Raw genomic sequence first — 26,721 nt, 5'->3', positions numbered from 1 at the left:
AATTAAAAAAAAACATATCTTCAGTAAATAACTTTTAATTTAAAAGAAGTTAATACATATGTAAATAATTAAAAAATTGAAAAACAAAGAGCATTTAAATTCACTGAGTCTGTTAAATGACACAATCTGAGGCAATATTAAATTCAATGTGAGGAAATTTAAAATTAAATTTTCTCAAAAAAAAATGTATATTAAAATTATGTAAAAAGATAATTTTTTATTGAAAAGAAGTTAATAATTAAAAATTTTAAACAGAAAATTCATTGCCTGTTAAAAATTAGAATTTATAAAAAAATGTTTCATAAAAAACAAAAATTAATAATATATAAAAAATTTCTTTAGCAAATAACTTTTAATTGAAAAGAAGTTAAGATTTAAATAATTAAATATTTTAAACACAAAAAATATAAAAATGTATTGCACCTGTTAAAAATCACATTAAGGTGAGGTTACATACATTGCTTCAATGCAAAAAAGACTTTCTGATAAAACAGTTACAACATTAGCAAAGAAATTATTTTTAATTAATTGAAAATTCAAAAACTAATGAATGTTAATATTAATCCTGTATTATTTAGTAGTTAAAAAACATTTTAAGGTAATATTAATGCAAAGAAATTTAATTAAAAAATTTTTTGCTTTAACAAAAAATATCTTTGACAAATAACTTTTAATGTAAAAGTTTGAATAAACAAACGCAGAAAATATAAAAAAAATTGCGCCTGTTAAAAATCACATTAAGGTGAGGTTACATTAATTAATTCACTAAAAAAAAAGATTAACATAAAAATATTTATATTTCTAATAGAAAAAAAAATATATATTTCTAATAGGAAACGAAAAAATTAATAAAAAAAATATTATTCTGAATTTTGAAAATACCGCTACAATTGAAATCACTACAAAAACAGATATTAAATAAATTAACTTCAATTAATGATTCAAATATAATAATTTTTAAATATTGTAGTTTTGCGATGTTTCGATTTATCAGTAGTTAAAAGTCATAATTTGACCCAATATTTATACAAGTAAATTAAATTTTCAAAATTAGTTTCAATTTAAAAAACGTTAAAATTAAAATTTTAAATTTTTTAAAATTTGATTTTAAATTTTGAGGCGAAGTAGCATCACACAAAGCATTTAAATTTTCATTCAGCCTGATGAGTCTGTACATGAAACAGCAAAATGAAAAAAAAATTTCTAATAGCGGTCGCTGCGCGGCAGTCAATGGCAAACCTCCGAGTGTATTTTTGCTATAAAAAGTTACTTATAAAAAAATTGTATTTTTAAAATCAAAGTCAAATCAAAAATCAAATTTTTTCGTCTGAGGCTCTTTAACGATTTTCGAATAACCAATCGAGATTTCGAATTGAATGCAATAAAATTGCGGGCTTTTGTTACCTAAGGGTGAATTGACATAGACGTTTATATGATACCTGGTCAATATTGCTCTTTGGCCGATGCGGCAACACTTTTGAATGGTGCACAGCCTGCCAAATAATTTATGCGCACAAGCTTATGTAGGTAATTATTCTGATAATTATGAGCAATTTACAACTCAAGGAGAGAAGAATATAATTTTCAGATTTATATTTCTATAATTTTTAAAATTTGTCTCACTTTACAGGAAAGTAACCACATTTTTCGAGTTAGCCAGCCCGTAATGCTGTATGTAAACTCACCCTAATACATTTTTAAAGGCGTAAGCATACTAGCGCCGTAATTTTTGATTATTGTATTATAAAAATTTTAAGCTAAATTGAAAACTTTCTTGGCGTTATATGTACATACGTATTAAAAATCATAAGAAAATTAATTAGAAAAAAATTACTCAAAATTGTGATTTTTTATAACAAAATGCAGTAAATTAGAAAAAATAAAAATATCTATACAAATCAAGTATGCGGAAGCGTTGACATCAACAAATCAATAATACAATTTAGTACAAATGTATGTATTTAAGCAATTGCTTCAAACAAAATCTAAACAAAAACTATTAAGTGAATGTGCGTGTATGTGTGTAAGATTTGTGGCGTTCTCAAGCGGATTTTTGTGAATTTTTCAAGTGTTTTGTTTTTACATTTGGCAATGGCGATTTTTTTACAGGCGATTTATGTATATACAATTTGAAGGCATAGCGTAGATGGATATTTTACAGTTTGACAAGCAAGACAACAACAAATTTTAGTGAGACTAGGCAATGAGGGGCTGCTGCAGTTGAAGTTGAAGAAAGACTGTGTAAAGGGAATATTCACTAAAGCAAGTACTAACAAAGGAAAGGAGTTTGCGACGTATGAAAAAAATGAGAATTTTCTGAAGAATACTAAAATTTTTTACAATCGTCTATAAAGTGTTCTAGCAAAATACACAGAATATTTTTTATATTTGTTATTTGTTTTTATAGAATTTATTTTACATTCCATTTATTTAATTAAGTTTGCTGTTTTTTTCTTGTTTTCAATATTAGTTAAGCTTGCTTGTTATTATTTTTGTGTGTTGGGGAGTTGGTGATGTATAACAGTATGGAACCGAACCCACGTTGTTTAGCTAAGCTCCAGAAATAGCAACCTACAACCACGACTCAGAGAATTGATGATATACAGTTTGAAATACTATGAAAAAATAAAAAAATATAAAATAACAACAAAAAAATTTAAAATAATAAAAAATAAAAAAATATAACATAAATTAAAATATATAAAATAAAGTAAAATATATAAAATAGAAACATAATAAAAATTTACATAAAAATATGTTAATCCATGAAGTTTAAACCCCTAAGCAAATGTACAAAAGCATTTTAAAAAACTATAGCAGATATCGGTGTGAGTTTTTCGAATTACTAGTCGCAATTTCCTTACTTGAAGGCTTTATAAAAACGAATGGGTGAGTGAAAGTGAGTAATTTTTGTCCTTTTCCTATTTTATATTATCGCTATCACATAATTCACTAGGCTATTACTACAAGAAGCATTATGAAAGTTGGTGCTACGCACAGGCATGCTGATCAAGTTCGTTAGTGGAGGGCTGCACCAAGTATGATAGATTACAGGATTTGGCCACCCGAAGCAAAACTATGGGAGTAATTTTGACTGTCACGCCATCGGGGATTCAACAGCAGAATTCTGCCCGCTCATTTCACACATCTTCGCACACTCCACCAATCAACCGTTGTATAGAGGGCAACGAAGTGACAAAAGTGTTAGCTGTGTTGACTATTTTCGTATATCACCAACGCAATATCAGCTTTTTCGTAAATAAGCCGCTGTCACAGCCCCGGTCACGTCAGCAAATCAGTTGATGCCTTGGGCCGATTAACAGTCTGATGTTGCCTCCACATCTGCATTCTGTACATCGTAGTTTGGATTAGATTTCCTCTTCTTGTTAACAGTAGCGTTCAAATTGGCAAACAGCATTAATCTCCTTCCTATTTGAAATCGCTATTTCTCTAACATTTTAAAAAATTGCTAATGAACCTCTAAGGACTTCTGTGTAATACACAGAAATACCAAAAAACGATTTTTCATGAACTCTTGTTTTTCACGTTGGAAGTACCAAAACCACTATGAAGAGTTTTTCAGAAGAATTGCAGTTTTAGGAGACCTTTCGCAGCTTCTAGGCCAAGAGTTTTACAGTGCAGACTTGTGAGAATATGTGAGGGTACCCACAGTCAAAAAGGTAGTCAAAAGTCCTCGTAAAGTAGTCAAAATTAGACTCATAAATGCCTGGGTTGGCAAGCAGCTTGCAGTTATAGTAGCCAAAGGAGCAAGACTTCAGCCTGGAACAATAAGCTTACAAATAAAGGGTCTTTTAATAAGAGGTGTTATTTTGATTTTCAAAGAAAAATTCTATTTTGTAATATAAATGATCGGATGTTCATTTCATTATAAAGAGGAAGGCATGCCGTTAATAGTGGAAAATAACATGAGGAAAATTACCACCACGACCACGCGTACAGGACAATATCCTTTTCATGAACTTTTGCATAACCGAATTGCAAAGTGGCTGCCCTATGTTCTCGATAGCCTCACGAATTTCGTCTTTGAGGTCTTGAATCGACCCTGGGCTGTTGCGATATACCTTCTCTTTCACGTGGCCCCAAAGAAAAAAGTCACAAGGTGTTAAATCACAAGATCTCGGTGGCCCATTGTGATCACCTTTTCGAGAAATAACACGGTCCGGAAACTTTTCCCGTAAAAAATCAATGGTTTCGTTGCTTGTGTGGCACGTAGCGCCGTCTTGTTGAAAATAAACGTTGTCACAAGCGCAATCCATTCACCTGTAATACATGTTATTATAAAACCCTTTATATATTAAAGAATGATTGCAAAAAGTACTAAATCCTTTCAGTAATGCAGCAAAGCTTAGCCACACCTAGCCGCTTACCATTAAGGTAAAGTGTGCTTGGAGTGGTAGTCAACAAATTATTTGCTTTTAGTGGCTTCAGAAGCAAATTGCCCAAAATGGCCAGAGTTTATACCAATTTAAAGATACTGAGCTTTAGGCAAAAGAGAAAAAAGCAAATAAACTACCTAAGTAGCCTAGTAGACTAAATATTTTCGAAAAATGGTACTCAGAAACTGGAAAGATATCAGATAAAACCAGGAGATTCTGGATGAAAGGGCTGCCAGAAAGTAAAGAACAATTTTTTTTTATAAAAAGTGGTTTTATAAAAAAAAAAATAGTACTCGTAGCAATCTATATGTAGATGTACAGTGAACAGTGAAAACAGGGGTTACATTTTCAAAATTTCATTGTAGTTCCGACAATTTTTCAAACGCAGTCTTCATACAACTTTTTCTGGATTTCAAAAATCTCCATTGGGCCCCGGCTCGCTCAAAGACTCACTGTCCACGACGAAAAAAATTTCCTAAAATACTAAACTGTCTTCCGTTATGAATATTATTTGCTAAATTATGAACTTTTTCATTTGAAACTTTACTTTTGCTAAGGTTCATAAAGCATACAAATTCCGCATTACGAAACATGAAGATTTTATACTGTGATTTTGTCAATATTTTGAGCGTAAAAGAGCTGACAATGTCAAACTATATGTATTATAATGAAAAAAGAAAAAAAAAAACCATTACAGCAATATTTCTATTTGAATTAGAATTTTAAGTTCTCTAGCTCTTAAAAAAACATTCGGTTATTATGATTTTGAGTTGAGGGTATGAATGGGTAGGGGTAGTCAGAATTTTCAAAAAATTCGATTTTTTTACATTTTCTTAAAATATAATATCTTAAAAATATTATGTGAAAATGTAAAGTGAATCCCACAAATATTTTTCGAGTTATTCAACAATTAACAAAAAGCGCGCGGCGCACGGCGCAAAACTTTAAATGCGTTTTTCTCAAAACCATGTTTTTTGAACTGGTGATCACTGTAACTTAAAAACCGCTTCGCAGATTTCTAGCCTGATCGAAGGATTTTTTCTTTCAAAAATTTCGTTTTTTTAACAAATAGTGGTCGGCTTTTTTTTCGAAAATCTGAAAAATATTTCCTGAGGCCGCCATATTGTTAATTAAAAAATATAAAAAAAAGCTTCGATCAGGCAGAAGTTTATCTATTAGCAAAACTAATTTCCCTTGTCCGATTGATTTCAGACGAATATGCAAAGACTTGTGATGATCAACGCAAGGGACTGTTGGAGAAATGGGACAAACAGCGATAACTTTTACAATTATTAATTTTTTTTTTAAATTTTGCTAAAGTCAAGTCGAAACATGATGTATTAATGCAATGGTTTTATTTTTGTAAAATAAAGCAACTGACTAGCAATGAAAAATCATCATTTTTTCGGGACTATGAGTACCTAACCCCTGAAAGCAAGAGAGATCACTCTCAGTGGCAAAAGAAAGTGTACGCCACACATTGACAAGTTTTGGCCAAATATTTATTTATTTTCGAATTTTAATTATTATGTTTTTTTTTATAAAAATACAGTTCATACTACAACAAAAGCCATATAACACAAAGTTTCAAACTTTGTAGAAAAATTATGAAAATTGGGAAGTTTTAAAATTTCGAAATTTCAAAGTTTTTACTCAGAATCTTTAGATAAAATCCGGGTATAGTTTTATAGTTGAATTTTGGTATATAAAAAGTAAGCCTCAAGTAGCTCCAAAATCACATTGATTTTTGAGAATTTTTTTCGCTGGCGGTCTTGTGAATTTTCTCCATTTAACTCAAGCTCGCCGGTTTTTATATGGAAGAAAATACTCCTATATGTCCATATGTATGTAGGTCATTGTTATATTATTATTTTGGCGATTAAGTGAGGCTTTTAGCTCTCCATACAGTGGTGGGAAACTGGTATTTTATTTTATTATAATATATTATATGAGTAGCTTTTAATGGATGGTATAAAATATGATTTAGAGGATTAGAGTGAATCATTCGTATTTTCTTATGAAATGTAAATTAAAAAATTACGCTTTTATAACAATTTCCCACAACCGATACCTGCTATGCGCTTATGTATGAGCCTATTTATAACCCACAAGCCTACCCATACATACCGATGAGCGTGAAAAGTTAGTTCAGTTATAGAATAGCAACAATTAAAGCAAGAAAACTGAAAAGGAAAAATAAAGACTTTACACATTTTTTTGGCGAGTAGATAATTTACAAAACGAAAAGAGTCGATTGCACACACACTGACACTGGCACAGGCACGCCGGCAGGCGGACATACAGTTAGACGCACACGAACTCAAACATAGTACAGGGTGTTGCCGGGTATGCGTGAACGCAGCAAATTGGTAGAAGCGACTGGCAGAGAAAATGGCGAAACAAGCGCCGTCGCTGAGTTGGAGATTGCAGAAGAATTGCAGTTGACATTCGATGGGGGTGCATTCAAGCTAGTATTGTTGTTGTTGCACAGCCTCTTGTTGGGCATATACGGAGCCGGGCTCAAACACTTGACAGCACTGTTGTGAACATTTCTTGGACTTTTGTAGTTTGTGTTGACATCTGCATTGGCGCGCGTGCAATTCGCTGCGGAAAGTGATGAATAAGAATAGAAAGTGGTAGAAGAAGATGAAGTGGGCGAAGAAGTGACACTAGAGTTAGTAGAGCTGTTGCGTGAAGTGTTGCTAGTATTCGGTTGGCTAAGTGTAGTTGTAGTGGGGCAACAATTGCTTATTAGTGTTGTTATTGTTGTGGCTGTTAAAGTGGTGTTGTTGGTGCAAACGGTGCTCAAGTGTATAGGTGACACAACAGTAGGGGTAGCGCTACTGTCACCATTATTTTGGTTGCTTTTGCTGTTAGTAGGGGTGGTGGTAGTGCTGCTGCTTTGGCTTTTTGCAGTGTTACTAATAATATGTTCATTGCTATTGCAACTATTATTGTTGTTGCTAAGGTGCGCAAGTGCCGTGGGAATGGGATAGAAGAAATCTATCGCATCCTCAAAGCACTCATCGTCGGTGGAAATACCATTTAAGCTATGGGAGGCACTTTTCAAAATTGTTTTCTTGTCGTTCTTTGGTTTAGCATAATCAGTGCTGTTTCTATTTTCAGTGTCTACACTAGCGGGCGGTTTGGGCTGACACACTTTTTCGGTAGCGCGTGTATTGAGGCCACCATTGTTACCAAAAGAAAATGAGGCGCTGCGTTGTTGCTGCGATGCACAGGGTTGCATGAGCTGGCACGTTGCTGGACTGGCGCGCTGCTGTGCGGCACTCGTCGGTAAGACATTGGCCCCGCGACCGTTACACTGAAACTCATTGCTGCGCGTACGCAGTACAGCTTGACGCGAGCCCAAGTCAGCTGCAGGAGACGTGGCGGCAGCGAGATCGATTTGCAAAAAGCGCGCATATTGCGGCTTATTGAGCACCGAAGGCGTCTTGCGTGGCCGTTGGGTAGGTGCCGCACTGGCATTACATGTTGTTGTTGCTTCTACTGTTGACGCTTCAAATAGTGTGTGGAACATGGTGTATTTGCTTATTGGCTTTTTGTTTACAGTTGTTATAGTGTTTATTGGTTTGGGTGTTGTTGTTGTAGTTGTTGTTTTGCTTGAACGCACTGCATTGTTGGTGATGTGGCATGTGGCGCCGCCTGAGGCAGCTGTGTTATTGGCCAGTGTAGTATTGTAATTTTTATTTTTGCTCGCGCTTTCGCTGCTCGTTACACTTGCCAGCTGAAAATCGCGCAAAATGCTCGACTGCGTGGCGCAACGCATGTCAAATGCTGCAAGCGATTCGGGCGTGTGTGTTGTCAATTCATTTGATATTTGCTGCATGCTATCTGCTGACTCTTCCGTCTTCTCTTTTCCATCCTCTTTGACCTCTTGCTCCAGCGCCTCCATATCCACTGTTTGCTGGCGTTGCAAATTTCCGCTTGAGTATTTTTTGTGTTTTTCTCGTTCAGCTTTTACCGTTGACTGCTCTTCCTCCTTCATTGCTTCCGTCAATTTGTTTACGTCTTTTTGCTGCTTCATTTCCGCCTCATACTTAAATTGCGGCAACGCATTCGCAGGCGATGCCTTTGACGACGCTAGCGGCGTTGAACGCGTCGGCTGACGTATCATTTTGTCCATACGCTTTACTGACAATTGTGGTTTTTGTTGCGATACTCGTTGTTGTTGTTTTACGTGCTTCGGATTCGATTTTTCGGGCAACAACGACATTGGCAACGGCAAATTGGTGGGCCGTTGTGGCAACACCGGCGGCTGTGGCGGCAAGTGCGGCGTTGGCGCGCGCATTGGCATTGCCGCGGCGCGCTTGCCGGAATTTTCGGCGTGCAGCGACAATGGCGTTGGTTGTTGTTGTAAAGCGTTGCATGCTGTTTCGAGCTGTGGTGGCAATAAAGGAGTCTTCTCTGCGGATTTGGGTGCCAACATGGCATGCTTTGACTCTGACAAAGGCGGCGCTGCAGCGCTCTCTACATTTCGTTCTTCTTCGCTTTTCGGTTGCTGATCCAACGGTTGTTGATGTGGTGGCCGTTGTAGCTGTTGTTGCTGTTGTGACATTATACCCTTGTCTAAAATTGGGTAATCTGCAAAAATTTTGTGCATTTTTTGTTGGTTCTAATTTATTTGATTGCAAATATAAGAGAACTGGCTGAGGTATTGAGCGATTTTTTTGTTTCTTTGGCGTATGAAAACGAACTGATATGTAATTTTTTAAAGAGAGAAATGCATTGTGGGATTTCGAAAAGAAAAGTATATGAATTTCGAAAAAAAGTACGGAACTGGTGCGCTTTGTACGAAGTGGTGTTCAGGTTCTTTATAAGAAAGAGAGTTGCCAATATGTATTTGTGGGTTTGGAAAATTGATGAATGCTCGAGTGGATGTTTGAGTATACTAACACCTAACCTACCTCATTACAGACAGTCCAAATAATGCACTGGGATATGTAACAAGAATTCAAAGTATTGAAGGATAGAGACAAATTTTGTTTATTACTTTCCGAAACTGGCTGGCCGAAAAGCTGCTGTCAAATAACATAATACACATTTCTTTTATTTAAGCAGATTTCGAGAGGCTTGAAGAAATGCTCTTTAAAGCTGAAAAGGTTTAAATAAGATTAGGTAGGCTTTCTCGAATATCTGGTCTCATTGGAGTTTGGCCAAGAGGATAATTGTTTAACACAGTTTTTATGCTGCGAACGGAAATTATTAATTATTTCAACTATGGGGTCACTGCGGTCGCCGAGGCCGAATGGTAGGTTCGAACCTCCGTGCGTGAAACACCAAAATGAGAACGTTTTTTTCTAATAGCGGTCGCCCCTCCGCAGGCATGGCAAACCTCTGAGTGTATTTCTCATAAAAAATATCTGCCAATCGGAGTCGGCCTAAAACTGTATGCCCTTCCATTTGTAGGAGAAAGTGAAGATGCACACCAAAAAACGGCCAGCCAAATATTCTCTCCATTGGTGATCTCTAGGTCAGAGCAGGCCGGTACAGTACAGTGGATTTGTACAAAGTTATCCAGCGGCTAGTATGAAAGGGCATTTATTATTCAGACTGGCTATCGGGAATATGTTGGGATTTCATTATGAATAGCGAAAAAGACCAGAGACCGTTAAGATTGCTTTGAGAATCAATGGCGCACTGCAATGTGTCGCCAATGGGGATGCTGAATTTCAGAATTAATAAGTAAGCCTCGTTTCTGGTCGAGTTGAGCAGTATCATTGATTCGAGATCCCAGACGCCATAGGCTAAACTGTGAAGTGAAAAGTGGTATTTTATCGATATTTATTTCAAATGAGACAACAAAAAGTTAAGACTATGGTGGCCACTGTGTTTGAGCATCTAATTTCGGGATTTGTATGTCGGTCACTTTGAAACTAAACAGAGCGCGGCTTACCACTGAAAACTGGAAGGTCTGTGACGAAATCACAACTTTTGAAAACATGAATTTTTGGTACTTACACTTTTTACCCGAAATACTTTGAAGTTTTTTTTTGGTTGTTTTGTTTTTTTGATGAAATTAAATGAATGATATTTTGAACTAGCAAAACAATGAACGATTTCGAAAAGCCAAAATTGTAAAAAAATATATATTTTTATCACATATGTTTGTAAGCGAAAATTGTTAAAACGGTTTGGGAAGAACAAACATATAAAGGGTACGAACGCACTTGGTAATACCACCAACCTTAAAATTTGAAAAAATTTACGAAATGGTGTTGTTAGCATTTTCAAAATCTGCTTTTTCTTGCTAAATCTACACTGTTTGAGCTCATCAAAACATTCGAGCAGACAAGGCGGTAACTCAGCAGTATTTGGCGTATTATGATCTGTAACAGAAGCGGCTGAAACTGAAGAGAGAGAGAGAGTGATAGAAGATCAGGCTGTTATAACAGTTTGGTGAACAGTTTTATGGGAACGAAGGTTTTTCTTTTACGTTTTTTTGGTGCTTGAACTATTAGCCAAAGTAGGAACACAGCGACAATTACTTTTATTTTAATTAAGGTGCTTTTAAGGCATTTTCAGGGATTTTTAGTTTAATTTTAGTAGATTTAAGTTTTATTTGATGTTGTTGTTTTGCTGTATCAAACTGTGTTTAACGTCATGTTCGCCAATTATTTGCAGTGTCTGGTTTAATTTCATAATTTCTTTTCATGTAATGCTGCCAAAAATTGGAAAATTTTGTTATGTGAGTACGTATTGTTACTACGAGTAGAAGAATGCAGTAAAGTAATTTTTAATTAGAAGAAAACAAACAAGAAAGAGGGTGGTAGTGTTTTAGAAAAAAAAATATTAACTATAAAAAGACACATAAAGGAAAAACAAGTGTTAAACAACATAGAAAATTCAATCTATGCAAACAGCGGCAATAAAACTAAGACCGTGGAAAGAACGCTAGATTAAATGTGGAAAATTACTACAAACATTCAGAAAAGAGCTTAACAAATATTGTAGAATATAAAAAAAATTAATAACAAATGTACGTATAGATGAAATTTAGTCGAACAAAGACAATACAAACTAAAGAAATATTTAAATTTTTTTCCAAACAAACAGTTACATAGTACCGAAGATTTTCTAAAATTAAAAAAAAAAAAATGCGTAAAAACAACAAACACAAATAAATGTTGCACATGAAAAGCCAACAAATGTGATGAACAACTTTTCGTTTTTTTAATTTTTTTTCTGTTGCTTGTTTGTATTAAAATTAGTTGTGTTATGGTTAATGGCAATGTGGAAAGCATTAAACATCGAACTTCAAATCACTTACCTAATGGCAAATTCCCCAGTATATTTTTCGTTGGCGTATTTGTTGCGCTGCTGGCATTATTGGCGGGAGACGAGGTATTCGCCGGTGTTGGCAGTTGTATAATCTCATCAACGGCTACATGATGGTGTCGCGCCGGTGAGGAATCGGTTGAATCATTCAATGATAAATTCTCGTAGGCGCTTATAAGTGCATCATCGCTGTAGGAGTCGTCAATAACTATCGATGCCTCGGAGGGATATTCAAAGGTGGAGGTGAGCGTATCGTTGAATTGTACGTGAAACTGTGAGAGCGAGAGTGATTTTATGCAATTTTTTAATGAAATAATAGTGTTTTTAATAGTAATTTTTTAATTAAATAGAAATAGATAAATAATAGATAAAATAAATAAATTATACAAATATGTAGATAACTGCTTGGCGAATGAAATTAGAATCTTAAAAATTCATGTAGAGTGGGAATGTAGGGTCTTTCAAAAGTGATTCCTAGATGAGATGTCAGTAGTGAATAATGACCAGACGGTAGGTTTTTTGTATGCCATGTTAAGACATTTGTCAAGTAGAAAAATGTGGAATTTTACGCGTTAGAACAGCGGGCTAAAATGATCGAAACTTATTATAAAAGTGGTCGATCTTTGAAAGCAACATATCGCAAAGTTCCTGATTTTTTGGTGGAAATAGTCCTCCGAATGAGTAGACAATTCAAAAGTTGGTGAAAAAATTTCAAGAAACTGGTTCTGTCAGGGATGGAAAAAGAATTGACAGACAAAAAGCTGGACGTTCTGTTGAGAATATTGCGCAAAATGTAGCGCAAACTGTTGATAAACAACCTTCAACATCGATATCTCGACGTTCTCAGCGATTAAGCATTCATGAATCCACTATTTGGCGGATTTTACCTGTAGACGAGTTCACGATGGACATTTAAATGAGGTTCTTTTCTCATTTTTTCACTTAAGTGTGCTCTGCCCAATTCATAAGAAGGGTGATTCTGCAAACTGTGCCAATTACCGTGGGATTAGTCTTCTAAATATCGCATATAAGGTCCTAGCGAGTGTATTGTGTGAAATGCTGAGGCCCATCATCAACAAACTGATTGGACTTCATCTGTGTTGTTTTAGACCTGGAAAATCTACAATCGACTAGATATTCACAATACGACAAATCTTGGAAAATACCTATGAAAGGTGTGAATCGACCCACACCGTCTTTTTGTCTATTTTAAAGTTGCATTCGACAGTGCGAAAAGGAGTTGCCTATATGCCGGGATGTCTGAATTTGGTATCCCCGCAAAACTAATTCGGCTATGCAAATTGACATTACTCAATACCAGCAGCGCAGCGCGTCAGAATTGGGAAGAACCTCTCCCAGCCGTTTCATACCAAACGAGGTTTCGGACCGGGTGACTCGCTGTTCGTGGAAGTTCGTAGGATCTCTCTTACCAACAAGTGCTAATTTGGACTAAGCAGGCAATTGAGCAGTAAAGTGCTCTCTCGACAAACAAAACTAGCATTCTACAAGGCTCTCATCATGCCCGTTCTAACGTATGGCGCAGAAGCTTGGGCAATGACAACATCCGACGAGGCGTCCCTTAGAGTGTTTCAGAGAAAGATTCTGTGGAAGATTTTTTGAACTTTCGACGTTGGCGACGTCGAGTGTCGTAGGCGATGGAACAATGAGTTGTATGAGCTTTACACCGATATAGACAGATATATATAATTTGCGCGTACACTCTTTTTGGGTGTTTGACCGAGCTCCCCTCCTCTTGGTGGCGTGCGTCTTAATGTTGTTCCACAAATCGACATAGATTTGGTTGGTGGAATCACGTCATTAGAATGGATACAAACGCTCCGGCTCCGAAAGTATTCGATACGGTAACTGCTGGTGGTATCAGAGGAAGAGGAAGGCCTCCTTTGTGTGAGGAAGATCAGGTGAAGAAGAACTTGGCTTTAGTTGGCATGTCGACCTGGCGCCGGTTAGCACGACTTTGAAAAGACGCTTTGCATAATTTCTTTAAAAGGTGTACATTTTTTGTTTTGGGTTTGTATGGAACCTTTACATAAAAAAATTATATATTTCGAGAAAGATACTTTCCAATTTTCTATAGTGTGTTAAATGGGAGTTCCAACATTTCACAACCCAACTTGGAATTAAAAACAAATTCGTTAGGTCAAATTTTAATAGTCTGATAGTCAACAAATCGAAACTAGGATTGGCGGGATTCCGATATTGAACTAACTACGAGCAAACTTCTTAACAAGTTCGGATTGCTCCCAATTCGTTAATTTCTTTATTGGTCCATTTTCAGATACATATTTCAGTATTATTTTTTTATGCACTTTTGTGATTGGCCTACCGCACTCTAAATACGGAAAATGAATGCACTCAATAATTGACCCAACAGGTATGCACTAATTTCCGTTAAGTACTTAAATATCTACGTCATAATTTGCTACCTTCAATAAGTGCGCAAACGATACACTTTCACGGTATGTTTCCAATCGGGAGAAAAATTGCAAAATTCAATTTGAATGTAAACATCGAAAGTGTTTATTCAATATTATTTTCCTCTTTTCCTTTCCAACAAATGCATGCATAAATATGTAATTACATTTCATCACTACTACAACTGTGCAGTCTGACCGGTACAGTGTAGAAAATTAATTCGTTCCACGCTCCAATTTTATTACAATACCTACTTGCACCCAATAACTGACAACACTTTTATTTGACTTTTATGTTTGAATAGTTTTTTTAAGTGGCCACTTTTCAACAAACAATTGAATAATACAATACTAATGGATGGTTCAATTTCGTTAAAGTAAACTTTGGATGATGTAAGACGATTTTCGATGAATGGCAGTGGCTCGCACTTTTTGCATGGCAAAAGTGTACCAAACTGGCGTTGCCTGCATACTGATAAGTCTGATAAGATACAAAAAATGTATGTAAATATGTAAATACTTATATATATGGTAGTTCGTGCCATTTGCGGCAATTGAGCGAGTGTTGCCAGAAGATATAAACCTGTGTGATCCCATTTCGCGCACGACGTAATATATAGAAAAATTATGGGGCAAATTTTAAAGACGAAAGGGACGACTATTGATGGCAACTTTTTATTTATCGCAGTGTCTGTCTACTTGTTATAATTGTGCGTGATTTCTGTAACTAAATATTGCAAGTCTGACAATAAAAGTTGTTGTTGTAGCAGTAATAGAAGCCCCGTCATTGTAGGGTATATCACCGGTCGTTTTCGGCTCATCTAAAGGTAGGCCCAGGAAACATGCTGTTTCGACAGTTTGGGTCCAGAGGGAAAGGGGTGTTAGATGAGTAGGTTTTAAAGGGCATGTGAAAAGGTGGTTAGTGTCATGCGGGGTGCCTTCACATGCCAGACATATGTTTGGTATGTCGGGGTCAATTCTGCATAAGTAAGAGTTTAACCTGCTACAATATCCAGATTGTAATTGTGCCAGTGTTACGCGGGTCTCACGGGGAAGCTGAAGCTCTTCCTCTGCTTGAGGTGGTGGTTGGACTCTGATTACGGCATTCTGTGGACGGGAACTTATAAAGGTGGTAATAGTCTCCTGGTAAATTTCGTTTACTGTCTGTCTAAACACTGTCTGGTCCAGTAGATGTCTGTTAGTTTTGTCCTGGATCTCGTCGGCGTAGTTTAGTAGGTGTCTCCTGATGTGCCTGGGAGGCGGCTCTGGCTCAAGCAGGTGTCTGCAAGGGTGAAATCTACAGTAGCGCTCTAACAGGAACTGCTAGCTGAGCAGTTTGTTATGCTCCTTCACAGATAGCATATGGGCCTCGTGGTGAAGGTGTTGTACTGGGAACATCAGGAGGCAACCCATCGCTGTTCGAATGGCAGTATTTTGGCATGTCTGGAGCTTTATCCACTGCGTGTCACTAATTCAAGGCGACCAGACAGGCGCAGCATAGTTCAGAACCGGCCAACCAATTGCCTTAAATATCGAAAGCAACAGTTCTTTGTCTTTGCCCCAAGTGCTGTCGGCAAGCGATTTGAGGACTTTGTTGAGATTTTGAACTTTAGTGGCAATTGCGGTTGTGTGCGCAGAGAAGGAGAGCAAGCTGTCAAAGGTTACACCCAAAATTTTGGGGTTGTTTACCGTCGGAATTGGTGTGTCGTCGACTTTTACCTTAAGGGACAGCTTGACCTCCTTTGTCCAGGTGGTAAAGAGGGTCGCCGTGGACTTGGTGGGGGAAAGTTGGAGATTCCTCGCAGTGAAAAAGCGAGAAAGGTCGGTAAGGTAGTTGTGCACTTTGGAACACAGACCATCGATGTCATTGCCGGCGCCATTATCGTACAGTCGTCAGCGTATGAGATCAGGGAAACTCCCGCTGGTGGTTGGGGGAGCTTCGAGATATAGAAGTTGAACAGCAAGAGTGAAAGGACACCACCCTGCGGTACACCTTACTTAATCTTCCTCTGCTTTGATGTTTGATCTCGAAAAATCACTGACGAGTGCAGACCGCTCAGGTAGTTTGCGGATCACCTCTTCAGCCCTGGCGGGAGTGTCGACTGATAAATATCATCTAGTAGCGTGGAATGGCTGACTGTGTCGAAAGCCTTCTTCAGGTCCAACGCTACTAGGACAGTCCTCTCGCAGGGGCGGTTTTGGTTAAGCCCGCGGTTTATCTGGGCGTTTATGGCGGTGAGTGCAGTGGTGGTGCTATGCACTCGTCAGAAGCCGTGCTGATGTGGGGCTGGGGTCAGGTGTTTCGTGAAGAGTGGGAGTAGGAGGGCTTCAAGTGTCTTCACTACTGGGGAAATGAGAGTTAACGGCCGATAAGATTCCTCTTGGTTGGCGGGTTTCCCGGGTTTCAGTAGTGGGACCACTCTCCCTGCTTTCCACTTGTCAGGGATGATGAAAGTGGCCAAGGACAGATTGAAGACCCTTGTGAGAAATCCTACTCCCGAAGGTCCCAGATGCTTCAGCATCAGCGCGTTTAGTCCGTCAGAGCCAATGGCTTTTGGTGTTTTTGATTTGTGGATGGCCCCCTGAACCTCATCACAGGAGAAAGCACGTGGCGCACTGTCATTCGTCAGTTTGTGCAGCCTTCTGGTAGCACGACGTTTGGTTCTGTCGGCCGGAGGATGCAGTATAAAAGCCGGCTAAAATAGCTCGCGCATCTCTTCGGGTCCGACGAAGTGTAACCGTTGAAGGTGATAGCTACCTTGTCGTTGTGCTTCGTCGGGTTCGACAGGGACCTAACGGTGGACCAGAGCTTACTCACCCCAGAGGTGAGGTTACAGGTCTTCAGGTGCTCAACCCATTTAGTCCGCTTTTGTTGATTTACCAGTTGCCGGATCTCCAAATTGAAATCCCTTATGCGCAGCAGCTGTGAGTACCTTGCGGAAAGCGTGTCATAGTTTAGAACCGGCCGGCCAATTGCCTTAGTGGCACAAAATTAATTTGCAATTTTGTTTTTAAATAACTTTTACTGAATAAAAAATATTATTTTGAGTGATATAAATTTTTACTTTGACCTTTACGCGCTACATTGCTTGTCTGTTTATATACTGCAGATGTGCAAATATGATTGGCGTATGACGCCATTTGCACAAATTAGAAATGTTCCGAAAAGATGATTAATTTTGCGCCACCACATATAAAGGAAAAACAAATCCCATCTCAAAATGGGCTTCTCTCAAAACTAAGAAAAAATGATCTACTTATCTATTAATTGTATTGTCTTGTATAGTTTTACACTTAAATAAAGCAGACCACCAAATATAGCAGAAATTAATTTATTTTAAACTTAAAAATTTGCTGGTCTTTTTATTATTATTTCATAAAAAGTGTGAATAAAAAAGTACACAAAATTATTTCTCATTTGTGCAACTCAAATCTCAACTCATGCCCCCTCCCATACCACTATCAAGTCATTCTGCATGCCCTCATTTTGGGTCACACAGAATGGATGCTGATGGCGTGCTTTAATCTCGTCTGGTTGAAATAGCGCAAACGCGCAACCGGAAATGACACTTTAACGCCTACGCCAACGGCCGAACGAAAGAGCTTTTTCACAGGCGCAGTGGAGAAAAAAATATGCCATATGCACCCCACATGCAGACATACATACGTATGTATGTTTATACCGTAAATTGGTGTCGCAATGCATTTCTGTTTACACCAGCGGTTATTTTGTAAAATATTTACAATACATAAAACTAAAAGGAACCCGTGAAAAAGATTGCGCTTGAATTTCAATTAATTTTCATGCCGGTCGGCCATTTCTGAGGTAATTGTGAAATCTGAGTAACCGAAATAAACAAATACGAAATAAACATTTTGCGCATGTCATTAGTATTTGAGGCACAAATGCTAAAAAATGCTTGGTGTCACCCATTCATACTGAGATATAACAATACAACACATAAAAATATACACTCTTACATATACATACATACGTGTATATGAAACTAGCACTACTAAGGGTTTACTTTTTTCTACATGCGTCAGCATGTTTTGCTAATTTGCCTACAAAATTGGCACGTTAGAAATTTTGCTAAATTCGTTTGTCGTTTACCTGTCAATTACTAGCAGAATAGTATATACATACATAGATAACGAATGTGGCGTACCAACAAAAAATTGAGTAAAGTGAAACTAAAAGCAAAAGTGAATGAGGTATGCAAATTAATAGAAACGTACTGAAAGTACAATTTAGTTATATCACTCGTTTGAAAATTAACACTAAAAATATTTAAAATATGGGAATTTTGTTTCAAATTGAGAAAACTTGGTCAAAAAATCTCAAAAATTCAAGTGGCTACCTTGCGCAGCGTACCTAAGGAGGTATGGAATTAAAATTGAGCAAATGTGTGTAGATCTAAAATATTAACAGACTGGCATAGCGATGTGACACACGGCCATTAAGTCGTGATCGCAATCCTTACTACCGACACTACGCATCTAAAAGTGTTAATCTAGCAGCAGTTAACTTTCGGCAGAAAAGAGCAATTCTGTGCTTTCTTATGCCAAAAATCAACCTACTGTACAGAGGTGGCATACAAATATTTGGCTCTCCATTGGTGGGATGAAATTAAGGATTACAACTTAAATAAAAGATACTCTGTCTAAACAGCGCTTAAAGCGCTTAGTGACTAAAAACTGAAGATTAGCTAGAAAGAGGGTTTGATCTCTATCAAACCATCCTAATTATGCTAATGGCATCATCGAAATAAAGCGAAAAACGCTTAGAATTTTTTTATTTCTCCCAATTCTGCATATAGTTTACGCCTAGTCTAGAGTGCTGATAGTAGTGCGGCTACGCAGATTAACTAGCAGAATGACTCTGAAGTAGAAACACAGCCTATTTAGGAATGACTGATGAAAATTGCAGGTTAATGTAGGCTGACACTTTGGGGCATAGTCATAGTCTCGCGATAAACCCAAGTTCAGTTAAACTGAAACCAAAATTTAGAGCAAGGTTTATATTTCTAACTTACATAGTCAATCAAGTACTATGTTTTTGGATTGAATGACATTGCAGTGTATGGGGAAAAACCAGTATGGGAGCACTAATCAATTACGATATACAGGTAATTGAAAAAAAGGATATAACCTGAGAATGATTAGAAAAAGGAAGAATGCTTGGGATGCAGCGCATAGCATATGTTGGTTCCTGGATTCCACCAAAATTTACCCAAAAAGCAGCCGCAATGGAAACGGTCCAAAATAAGTGCAAAAAAGGTATTACGGTTTTAAAAAGGCGTCTATGGCAACAGAAAATATAAAGGAAATTTCTATTCCAGATGAAAGTGACCTCGAAGTGTGCGCTTATCGGAACAAGAAGACCTCTATTATTTCGTGGCTCTTCAATGGTTAAAACTTCTATACAAAAAAACCCCACAAACTCTGGCTTTGTTCAGCCTGCACCGTGAATAAAAATCATTTAATTCAATTGGATTAAATTCTCTTGCAGCGATCATAGCCGTATGGTTGGTTACTAGCATCCGAAAGTGCAGAAGTGCACACTAATTTGTAGAATAAGCTCTTTTTAATAAGCACTAAGTCCCGATTTAAACCCAATTGACCTCTGAGGAATGTTGTCGGCCCATATTTATAAAAATGGTTGGCAGTTTGAGACAATCAAAGACCTGAAAGGTGCTTTAGTGGAAGAGGGGATAAGATAGGTGATTCCACTTTTCAAAACTCTGCAGACTCTATACCTAAACGTATAAATGATGCCCTTTCTCAAAATGGAAAACATACTAATTATTGGAAAATCGAAAGTTATAGAAACCTTGAAAAAAAGTGTAAAGAAAGGCCAATGCACATATACTTATTTCATATGGAGTTATTTTAATTTCTTTTTTAATTTACTAAGTTTAGTAAAGTTTAATTTTTGTTTTTCCTATTTTTCAATAATAAATGTTAAAATTATTGGTTGAACCTTTGTCTTGCTTCTTTATAGTTTTTCATTAGAAAATATCCTTGTACATATACTTATTTCTGTGAGGTAGCTTGAGCTGTATATCTCTCCTCACGTAGTGCGGCTAGAGGCTACTTCGATATTCAATCTACAAAGTTTCTAATACATATAATATATAAGATTCTCTAACGCCTAGTTGAGGCATAGGGCGTGTGCAGTTATGCCTGTCTCCCATCGGACGCGTCCCCAGGCGGCCGGTCGTGGAAGGCTCGACTTTATGCAGGCTGAGTGGGCAATAAAATACCACTCGCGGACCAAAACAGACAAACACCTGCTTCGGAGCGTGGATAGTTTATCCATCACCAAACTGGAGTACTTACCTAAAGTACTACTTTACTATTACAACTTACTTATCTAAAGTACAATACGCTAACGAATCGTTTTACAAGAATACTCAACGAGAATTCTCCACTCGCAAATCATATACGTATGAAAAGTTTCAAATCAGGTGTGGTTACATAAATTCAAGGTGATAAATTATGCCTATAAAAACACCAACTGTAATAAATACCAAAATGGTGAATAATAAAGTTCTACTACTATCAACTTAACTTGAAGAGTCATAATTTTTGTATACTCAGAAGTAGCCAAACAAAGTAATCTTATCAGTATTTGATATTAAAAGCAGATATTTTACGCTTAAACGCTGTGGAGTCTCCATAAAATTAACCACTCTGTATCATTTATTTATAACTGTCACGCACTACGATAAGACTCAATATTATTTAAAAAATGTGTAACTTTCTATGCGAAAGTGGCACAAAATATCTAATAATCGAGTGCTTAAAAGCAATGAATTGCCTCCATTCTGTTCAAGAAGTCAAGAAAATTGGTTATAACAAATAAAATTTAGTACACATTAATTTCCCATATGTTCTGGTGGTAAGTTACCACACAAACAAAATTCTTACTTAACGATTTCTTTGCTTCGCCGCGTATATTTTCACTTTGCTTTGGACTTTTTCTAAAGTGTCACTTAATGGTTATTATGATAAATGAAGTGCGCTTGAAATATTTATGTCTTGTGAGATGAATGAACTGTGTAACTGTAGATTTACTCAATATATACTCGTACCGTTGCTTCTTTAGGTTTCTGTCGGAAGCTTGACTTGCCATCGATCACAATATTAGCATTTTCGAATTCAACATCGCACGGAGATGGTGGGCACATGGAGAAATCATCATAATCCGAATCGGTTGAAGTTTCCAGCGAGAGATCACCGAGTAGCACGAAACCAGATTCATTTGGCTGTAAAAGAAGAAAGAGAATAATAAGTAACGAAATAGCGATTAGTATGCAATCAGTTAAGAAAATATTTAATTAAGCAGAAATAGCAATTCAGTGAAAAGAAAAAATTCCCAATACATATGTACATGTCACAATGTGTTAGTTCAGTGTATGTTGACCAAACAATTGGAGTTAGCTTAGTTTAAATACGCGCAATTATTTGCCAAGGTCGTGACGTTGGCGCTATAAGTACACACATAAGCACTGGAATGATCAAGCAGCGCTTGCAACAAATTGACACTTGACTTTGCTGGCAATTTGCGCCGGGCACAATACATGACAGCTGGGCAATTGCTGAAAAAATAAATGCAAAACTAGAAAAAATTGCACAAAAAACAAAAAATAAGCAGCAGGCAGCTGTGTTTGATCGTGCCTTGCCTTGCTTTGTCTGGAGATTTTTTATTGCTACGCCATAGCCACATATCTGCTGTGCTTACAAGTAAACGTTTGTGCTCTAAGATACGAGTGCTATACTTTTTGCACACTCCACTGGCGCGAAACTGTTAAATTACATTAAAATTGTCTAAAGTGCTGCTTAAACGGCTACTTGAATTGGGTGCCCTTCCATGCTACAGAGCTGATCACTGATCTTGCGCTTAAGCCTCGAGATCAGCGAGTCCGATCTGACATACGGATATAACCTTGCATTGTTTGTCTATTGCGCTGGCATCCAACTACATATATATCTGTACATATGTAAGTTCATAAAACGTCAGGCTTTTCTCTTTGAAGTTTGATTAGTAGTAATGCTGAAAAGCCAAATGCATTACCCACACTTAAGTACACAGCACGCCCGCAGCCAGTTATTCGAATGTGTTATAATTATGTACGTACATTTATGCTAACATAACATGAAAGATATCAAAATTTTTTCAGGCGTATCAAGCACGGTTAGCGCTGCGTCAAGTAGAGCAGTCGTTGACTGACTTTGAACTCAAACAAAGGCATTCAGCAGCTCACACTGGCATGTCAGTCAGGTCTGGTCTATAAGTAGGAACGAGTTAGTATATGCATTTACTTGCACAATACATATGCACACAAAGAAGGGTGATGATGGCAACACTCGAAAGTTTAACGATCTACGCCATTTAGATGCGACGTGGTAATCTTAGCTTGGGAACATCTTCAATGAGGGCGACAAAGGAAGAACGTCAAAAACAATGGATATCAATTGCCTGTGACACGAAAGAGGTTCGCAGTAAAAGTTCACGAAAATATACATTAAAAAAAAGTAAAACAGATGACTCGCACGAATCAAGGCGTAAGGAAGGTCAATGCATAAATTATGCCTAAGCTGGCTTTACTTGGTCTAAGCATGACTTTATATAAATTATTTCTTTGATGACTGGTGTACGCAATGAATACAAGCGGATGTGCGCGGCTGCTGATTCCGATGCTGAAATTATGCAAATTTCTTATTTATTAATGCACACCCATATTTAATGCGTAACGAGTTTCGTGCGAAATCACAGATTAAAACAAAAAACGTTTTTGAGATTTCGACCATAATAAACACATTCATGTGACGGTGCAAGAATGATAGAAAGAAGATTGCGCCCATCAGAGCGTACGTGACGTCACGTTTGCTGAATTGTGCAGTATTGCCAACCATTTGCTCTTCGCAATAAATTTAGTGATTTTTTATACCGAAAATGCGAATATATTGAAGTTTCGTGTTTATTTCTTTTTTTTTTAATTTAAAGCTACCGAAACTTTAGGTTAAAAAACAAACTATATTATTGAACAAAAAAGGTTAAAAAAGGTCACTCTGAGAAGATTTTAGTGCTAATGAAAATTTTTTTACTCTTATAAAATTTGATAATTTGAAAGTGCAAATTTAATTTTTGGCTCCATTTAAGGTTATGCAAAAATATTAAATGCCCCTCTCTCAACTCTTCTTAAGATTGAAAACCTTTTTACACATTTTAAAAAGCCTTTGAATTTATTGAATGCGAATTAAAACCATAGAGGTGTAATCGTTTCTTCCGGTCATCAATCCTTAGTGAGACATAGGACATTAAGAGTTATATTCATTGTAAAAATAAACAACAAAATACCAGAAAATACTAAAGAAACCACACTGACATTTTTAGAAAAAGAGTACCTTATCTAGTTACATAATTTCAAATATAGCAAAAAAGTCGTTCCCTTAACAAAAGAGTCTCGCTTAAAAAAAAACTCATAAATTAAATTATACATAAGCATAACACATTTATTTAAGGAAACGCACATTTTGAAGACAATTTGTCACGCATACAAAGTTCTTTAAGTGATTCAATAAAAATTTTTTGGGTTATTTTCTTTGAATGGGCATTTTAGTGCGTTTTTATATCCAAAGCTAGGCAACACTGCAGTAGCGAGAGAGAGATTTGACTGCCGAAAGCAGAAGAACACCAACAACACCTGCAATCGCGGGCAATGCCACCAGATGTTAAAAAAAGTAAAGCTAAATAAAACTTAGTGAATTATTTAAATAATTATTAAAAAATGTATATTTTACAAAATTATAAATATGACATTTGAATTAGAACTAGAAAAATGTCATGAAGAAAAAACTAAAACTCCGAGACAAAAAAAAATAAAAATAACAAAAAAAAAAAATGCTAAATCAAGTTACGAAAATGGTAATCTGGCCATACTGGAGCTAAAATCACGTAACTAGTTGTCAAATTCGCTGAGCGCAAAGTAATGGAACCACGATAGGCGCCATCTCATTATTCTTTCCATCATAGTGACGGTGTATGATTTTTTATTTCACATTAAGAGCATTAAACAAATTTAAGAACGCGACTTTGCTATACCCACACTGGTATGCATTATGAGTCCTGGAATTCGATAGCTGATATTAGCCTCTTTTTTTCGCCAAGGCTTAGTAAGTAGCATAGATGACTAGATGTGAAACTCTTTTTCTCGTGAGAGCGCTGAAAAATGTGCATTTTTTATAACATTTTCCAATATTGCCACACCGGTAGAAACATGAATTGGGTATTTTTGAACCAAAGGTCTGGAATTTTTAGTTTGCACACCACCACTGAGGTTAGTATTTAGTGTGCGGTTGCCCAATAGCCTTATATCACTCGTAAACACCTACATATACTAAAAATAAGCATAATCCGTATGAAATATGTACATAAATAACCAAAAAATTTAAAAATTTATATGTAAATGAAATTATTTAAAACTGAAATACAAAAGTAATTTAATAATAATAAAGTAATGAACGCGAAAAACATAAGTTATAATTAAAAACATGACTTATTGCGATTTTTTAGTATAACACAGAAATTGGGTAACAAAAAAAAAATTCTCAAACAACGAACAGAATAAGTTAAAGCAGATTACCTTTAATTTTTGTAAAATATATCAAACAGAAATTCAGTTCCCTTCCCTACGCTTTTCACCCATAGAATATTTACGTATATACAAATTTACATAAACCAACACACAGTTTTCAATAAAACTACATTATGTACATAAGACTAATTAAAAGTAGACGTCGAAAAGGATATAACGAGCTTTAGATTCTACAAACTCACTTAAATTCAAATTATTACATTTAAATTGAATTAATTTTAAGACAAATAATTATAAACATTTCAACACGTCATTTCTCCATTAAGCAAAAACGAACTGTTTTCGTCTGTTATTTTTGGCGCGTTTCTTCTGGCAGTCTGCCATTTCGCCTGTCAGCTGTTCAAAATCCCATAATGTGTGAGTGCTGCCAAGTTTTGAAACGTCCTCATGGTCGCGCTCTCTCTTAAAATGAATAAGTTTCACATCTAGTTATCTTTGGTAAGTAGCGAATAGACGAAGCAAATGAACATATGTCGGCAACACGGGAAGAGAGCTGCCTTAAATTACATGTGCTGGTAAGGCAGTGCAGCCTAATGAGCTATAGCCATACTCGCTAGCGGCGAATCTTACTCAATAACTTTGTTGTTGCTTTCGTATGAAAGCTTTTCGTCAAGTTAATCGAGCATAGAGATAGCGAGCGGGGAAATGGCGAATAGAAGAGGCCTATTATAAATTTTTAAGGCTTTACAATGCATACGGCAGGAACAAAGTCACAGAAAAAAGTTGCGTTATTTTTGCATTTTTTCGTGTGCATTGTCTACTCGTAAATGACACTGACTTTCGTGGCAAATTTCGATTGTTAACAAAGAAAAATCGAATTGCAGTGATTCCATTACGTAAATGTGGGAAAAATGCAAGTGAGATATACGAATTGCTGAAATAACTTAATATTTCGAGAATGTTTCTTTACCGCACGATCAATCGTTTTCTCAAATGTCTGAAATGACAGATAGAAAAAGAAGCGGCCGCCCTCGCGTGGTTCGTGCAGCCATAAAAGCCGCCCGAGAAAGAGTTCGCAAAAATCCCTTAGAAAGCAGAAAATCGTGCCCAGTGAAATGAATGTTTCGATCAGATCCACTCAAGACTAATTAGAAATGATCTCCACATGAAAGCCTTCCGTCGCTCAATTGGTTCATTTTTTGACAACGCCCTTGAAGAAAATTAGACTCGACAGATGCAAGCTGCTTCTTCGGTGGTCAACGCTCATGAAAATGTTCTTTTCACAGATGAGACACTTTTTTCACTGTTGAACAAAATTTTAATAACAAAACGACAAAACTATGCTAAAATTTCTAAAGACGCAAAAAATATTGTTCCAAGGGTTCAGCGTGGCCACCATCCAGCCTCCGTAATGGTTTGGTGGGGAGTATCTTGTAAAGGCGTTACATCTCTTCATTTCTGCGACAAACCAGGATGTCTTAGAAGGTGTGGTGAAGCACTTGAGCGGCACTCTCTTCAACGGAGAGCGTTGGATCTTCCAGCAAACTTCCAACTGGTGGCCATTTCGAATGCAAATTTAAAATTAATATTTAATATTTACATGGTTAGGGACTACTGATATCCCATAACCTTAAACTCGGCATACAGTAGTCCACAACTTAGCAAAAGTATCATTAAAGTCTATCTGTCTATCTAAATGTAATCTCTTGCAATCACCTTATCCGGCCAATTTTAAAACCAACATCCCATGCGGCTGATAACTACCGTTGACTGTCACTTCCTACAGTCAAAATTGCCTAGCAATTAAGTTGTAAAGTCGATTGTGAACATCACCACCCACCAGTTTATGCAGCAGCAACTCCGTGCATCACAGTGTAAAACGACCCAAATGGCTATGAGCAAAGTAACACCCACCAATCAACTACAATTACTTGCCACAAAAACAAAAACAAAAACAAAAAAAAACATAACAAGAGCATTGCCAGTGTGGGG

The 26,721-nt window shown here is 36.7% G+C and overlaps 1 protein-coding gene across 4 annotated transcripts in view; it reads right to left on the bottom strand.

The window, feature by feature from the left end:
* Positions 1–26,721, bottom strand: part of LOC129237850 (uncharacterized) — a 149,829-nt gene that overhangs the window by 8,976 nt on the left and 114,132 nt on the right. For all 4 annotated transcript variants that reach the window (XR_008581778.1, XM_054872805.1, XM_054872806.1 and 1 more), the window contains 2 exons: positions 21,223–21,396; positions 11,686–11,965 (listed from right to left, as the gene is read on the bottom strand). Coding sequence is in view for 3 of the 4 variants with exons in the window: in XM_054872805.1 (XP_054728780.1) it covers positions 11,686–11,965; positions 21,223–21,396 (454 nt within the window). In the remaining variant the exon portion in view is untranslated. The remainder of the gene's footprint in view (positions 1–11,685; positions 11,966–21,222; positions 21,397–26,721) is intronic.

The sequence above is a fragment of the Anastrepha obliqua genome, chromosome 2, assembly GCF_027943255.1.
Source record: "Anastrepha obliqua isolate idAnaObli1 chromosome 2, idAnaObli1_1.0, whole genome shotgun sequence".
In the NCBI taxonomy this organism is placed as follows: Eukaryota; Metazoa; Arthropoda; class Insecta; order Diptera; family Tephritidae; genus Anastrepha; species Anastrepha obliqua.
Note: the sequence above shows the minus strand (reverse complement) of the source record. Positions and strands in the feature narration are given on the sequence as shown.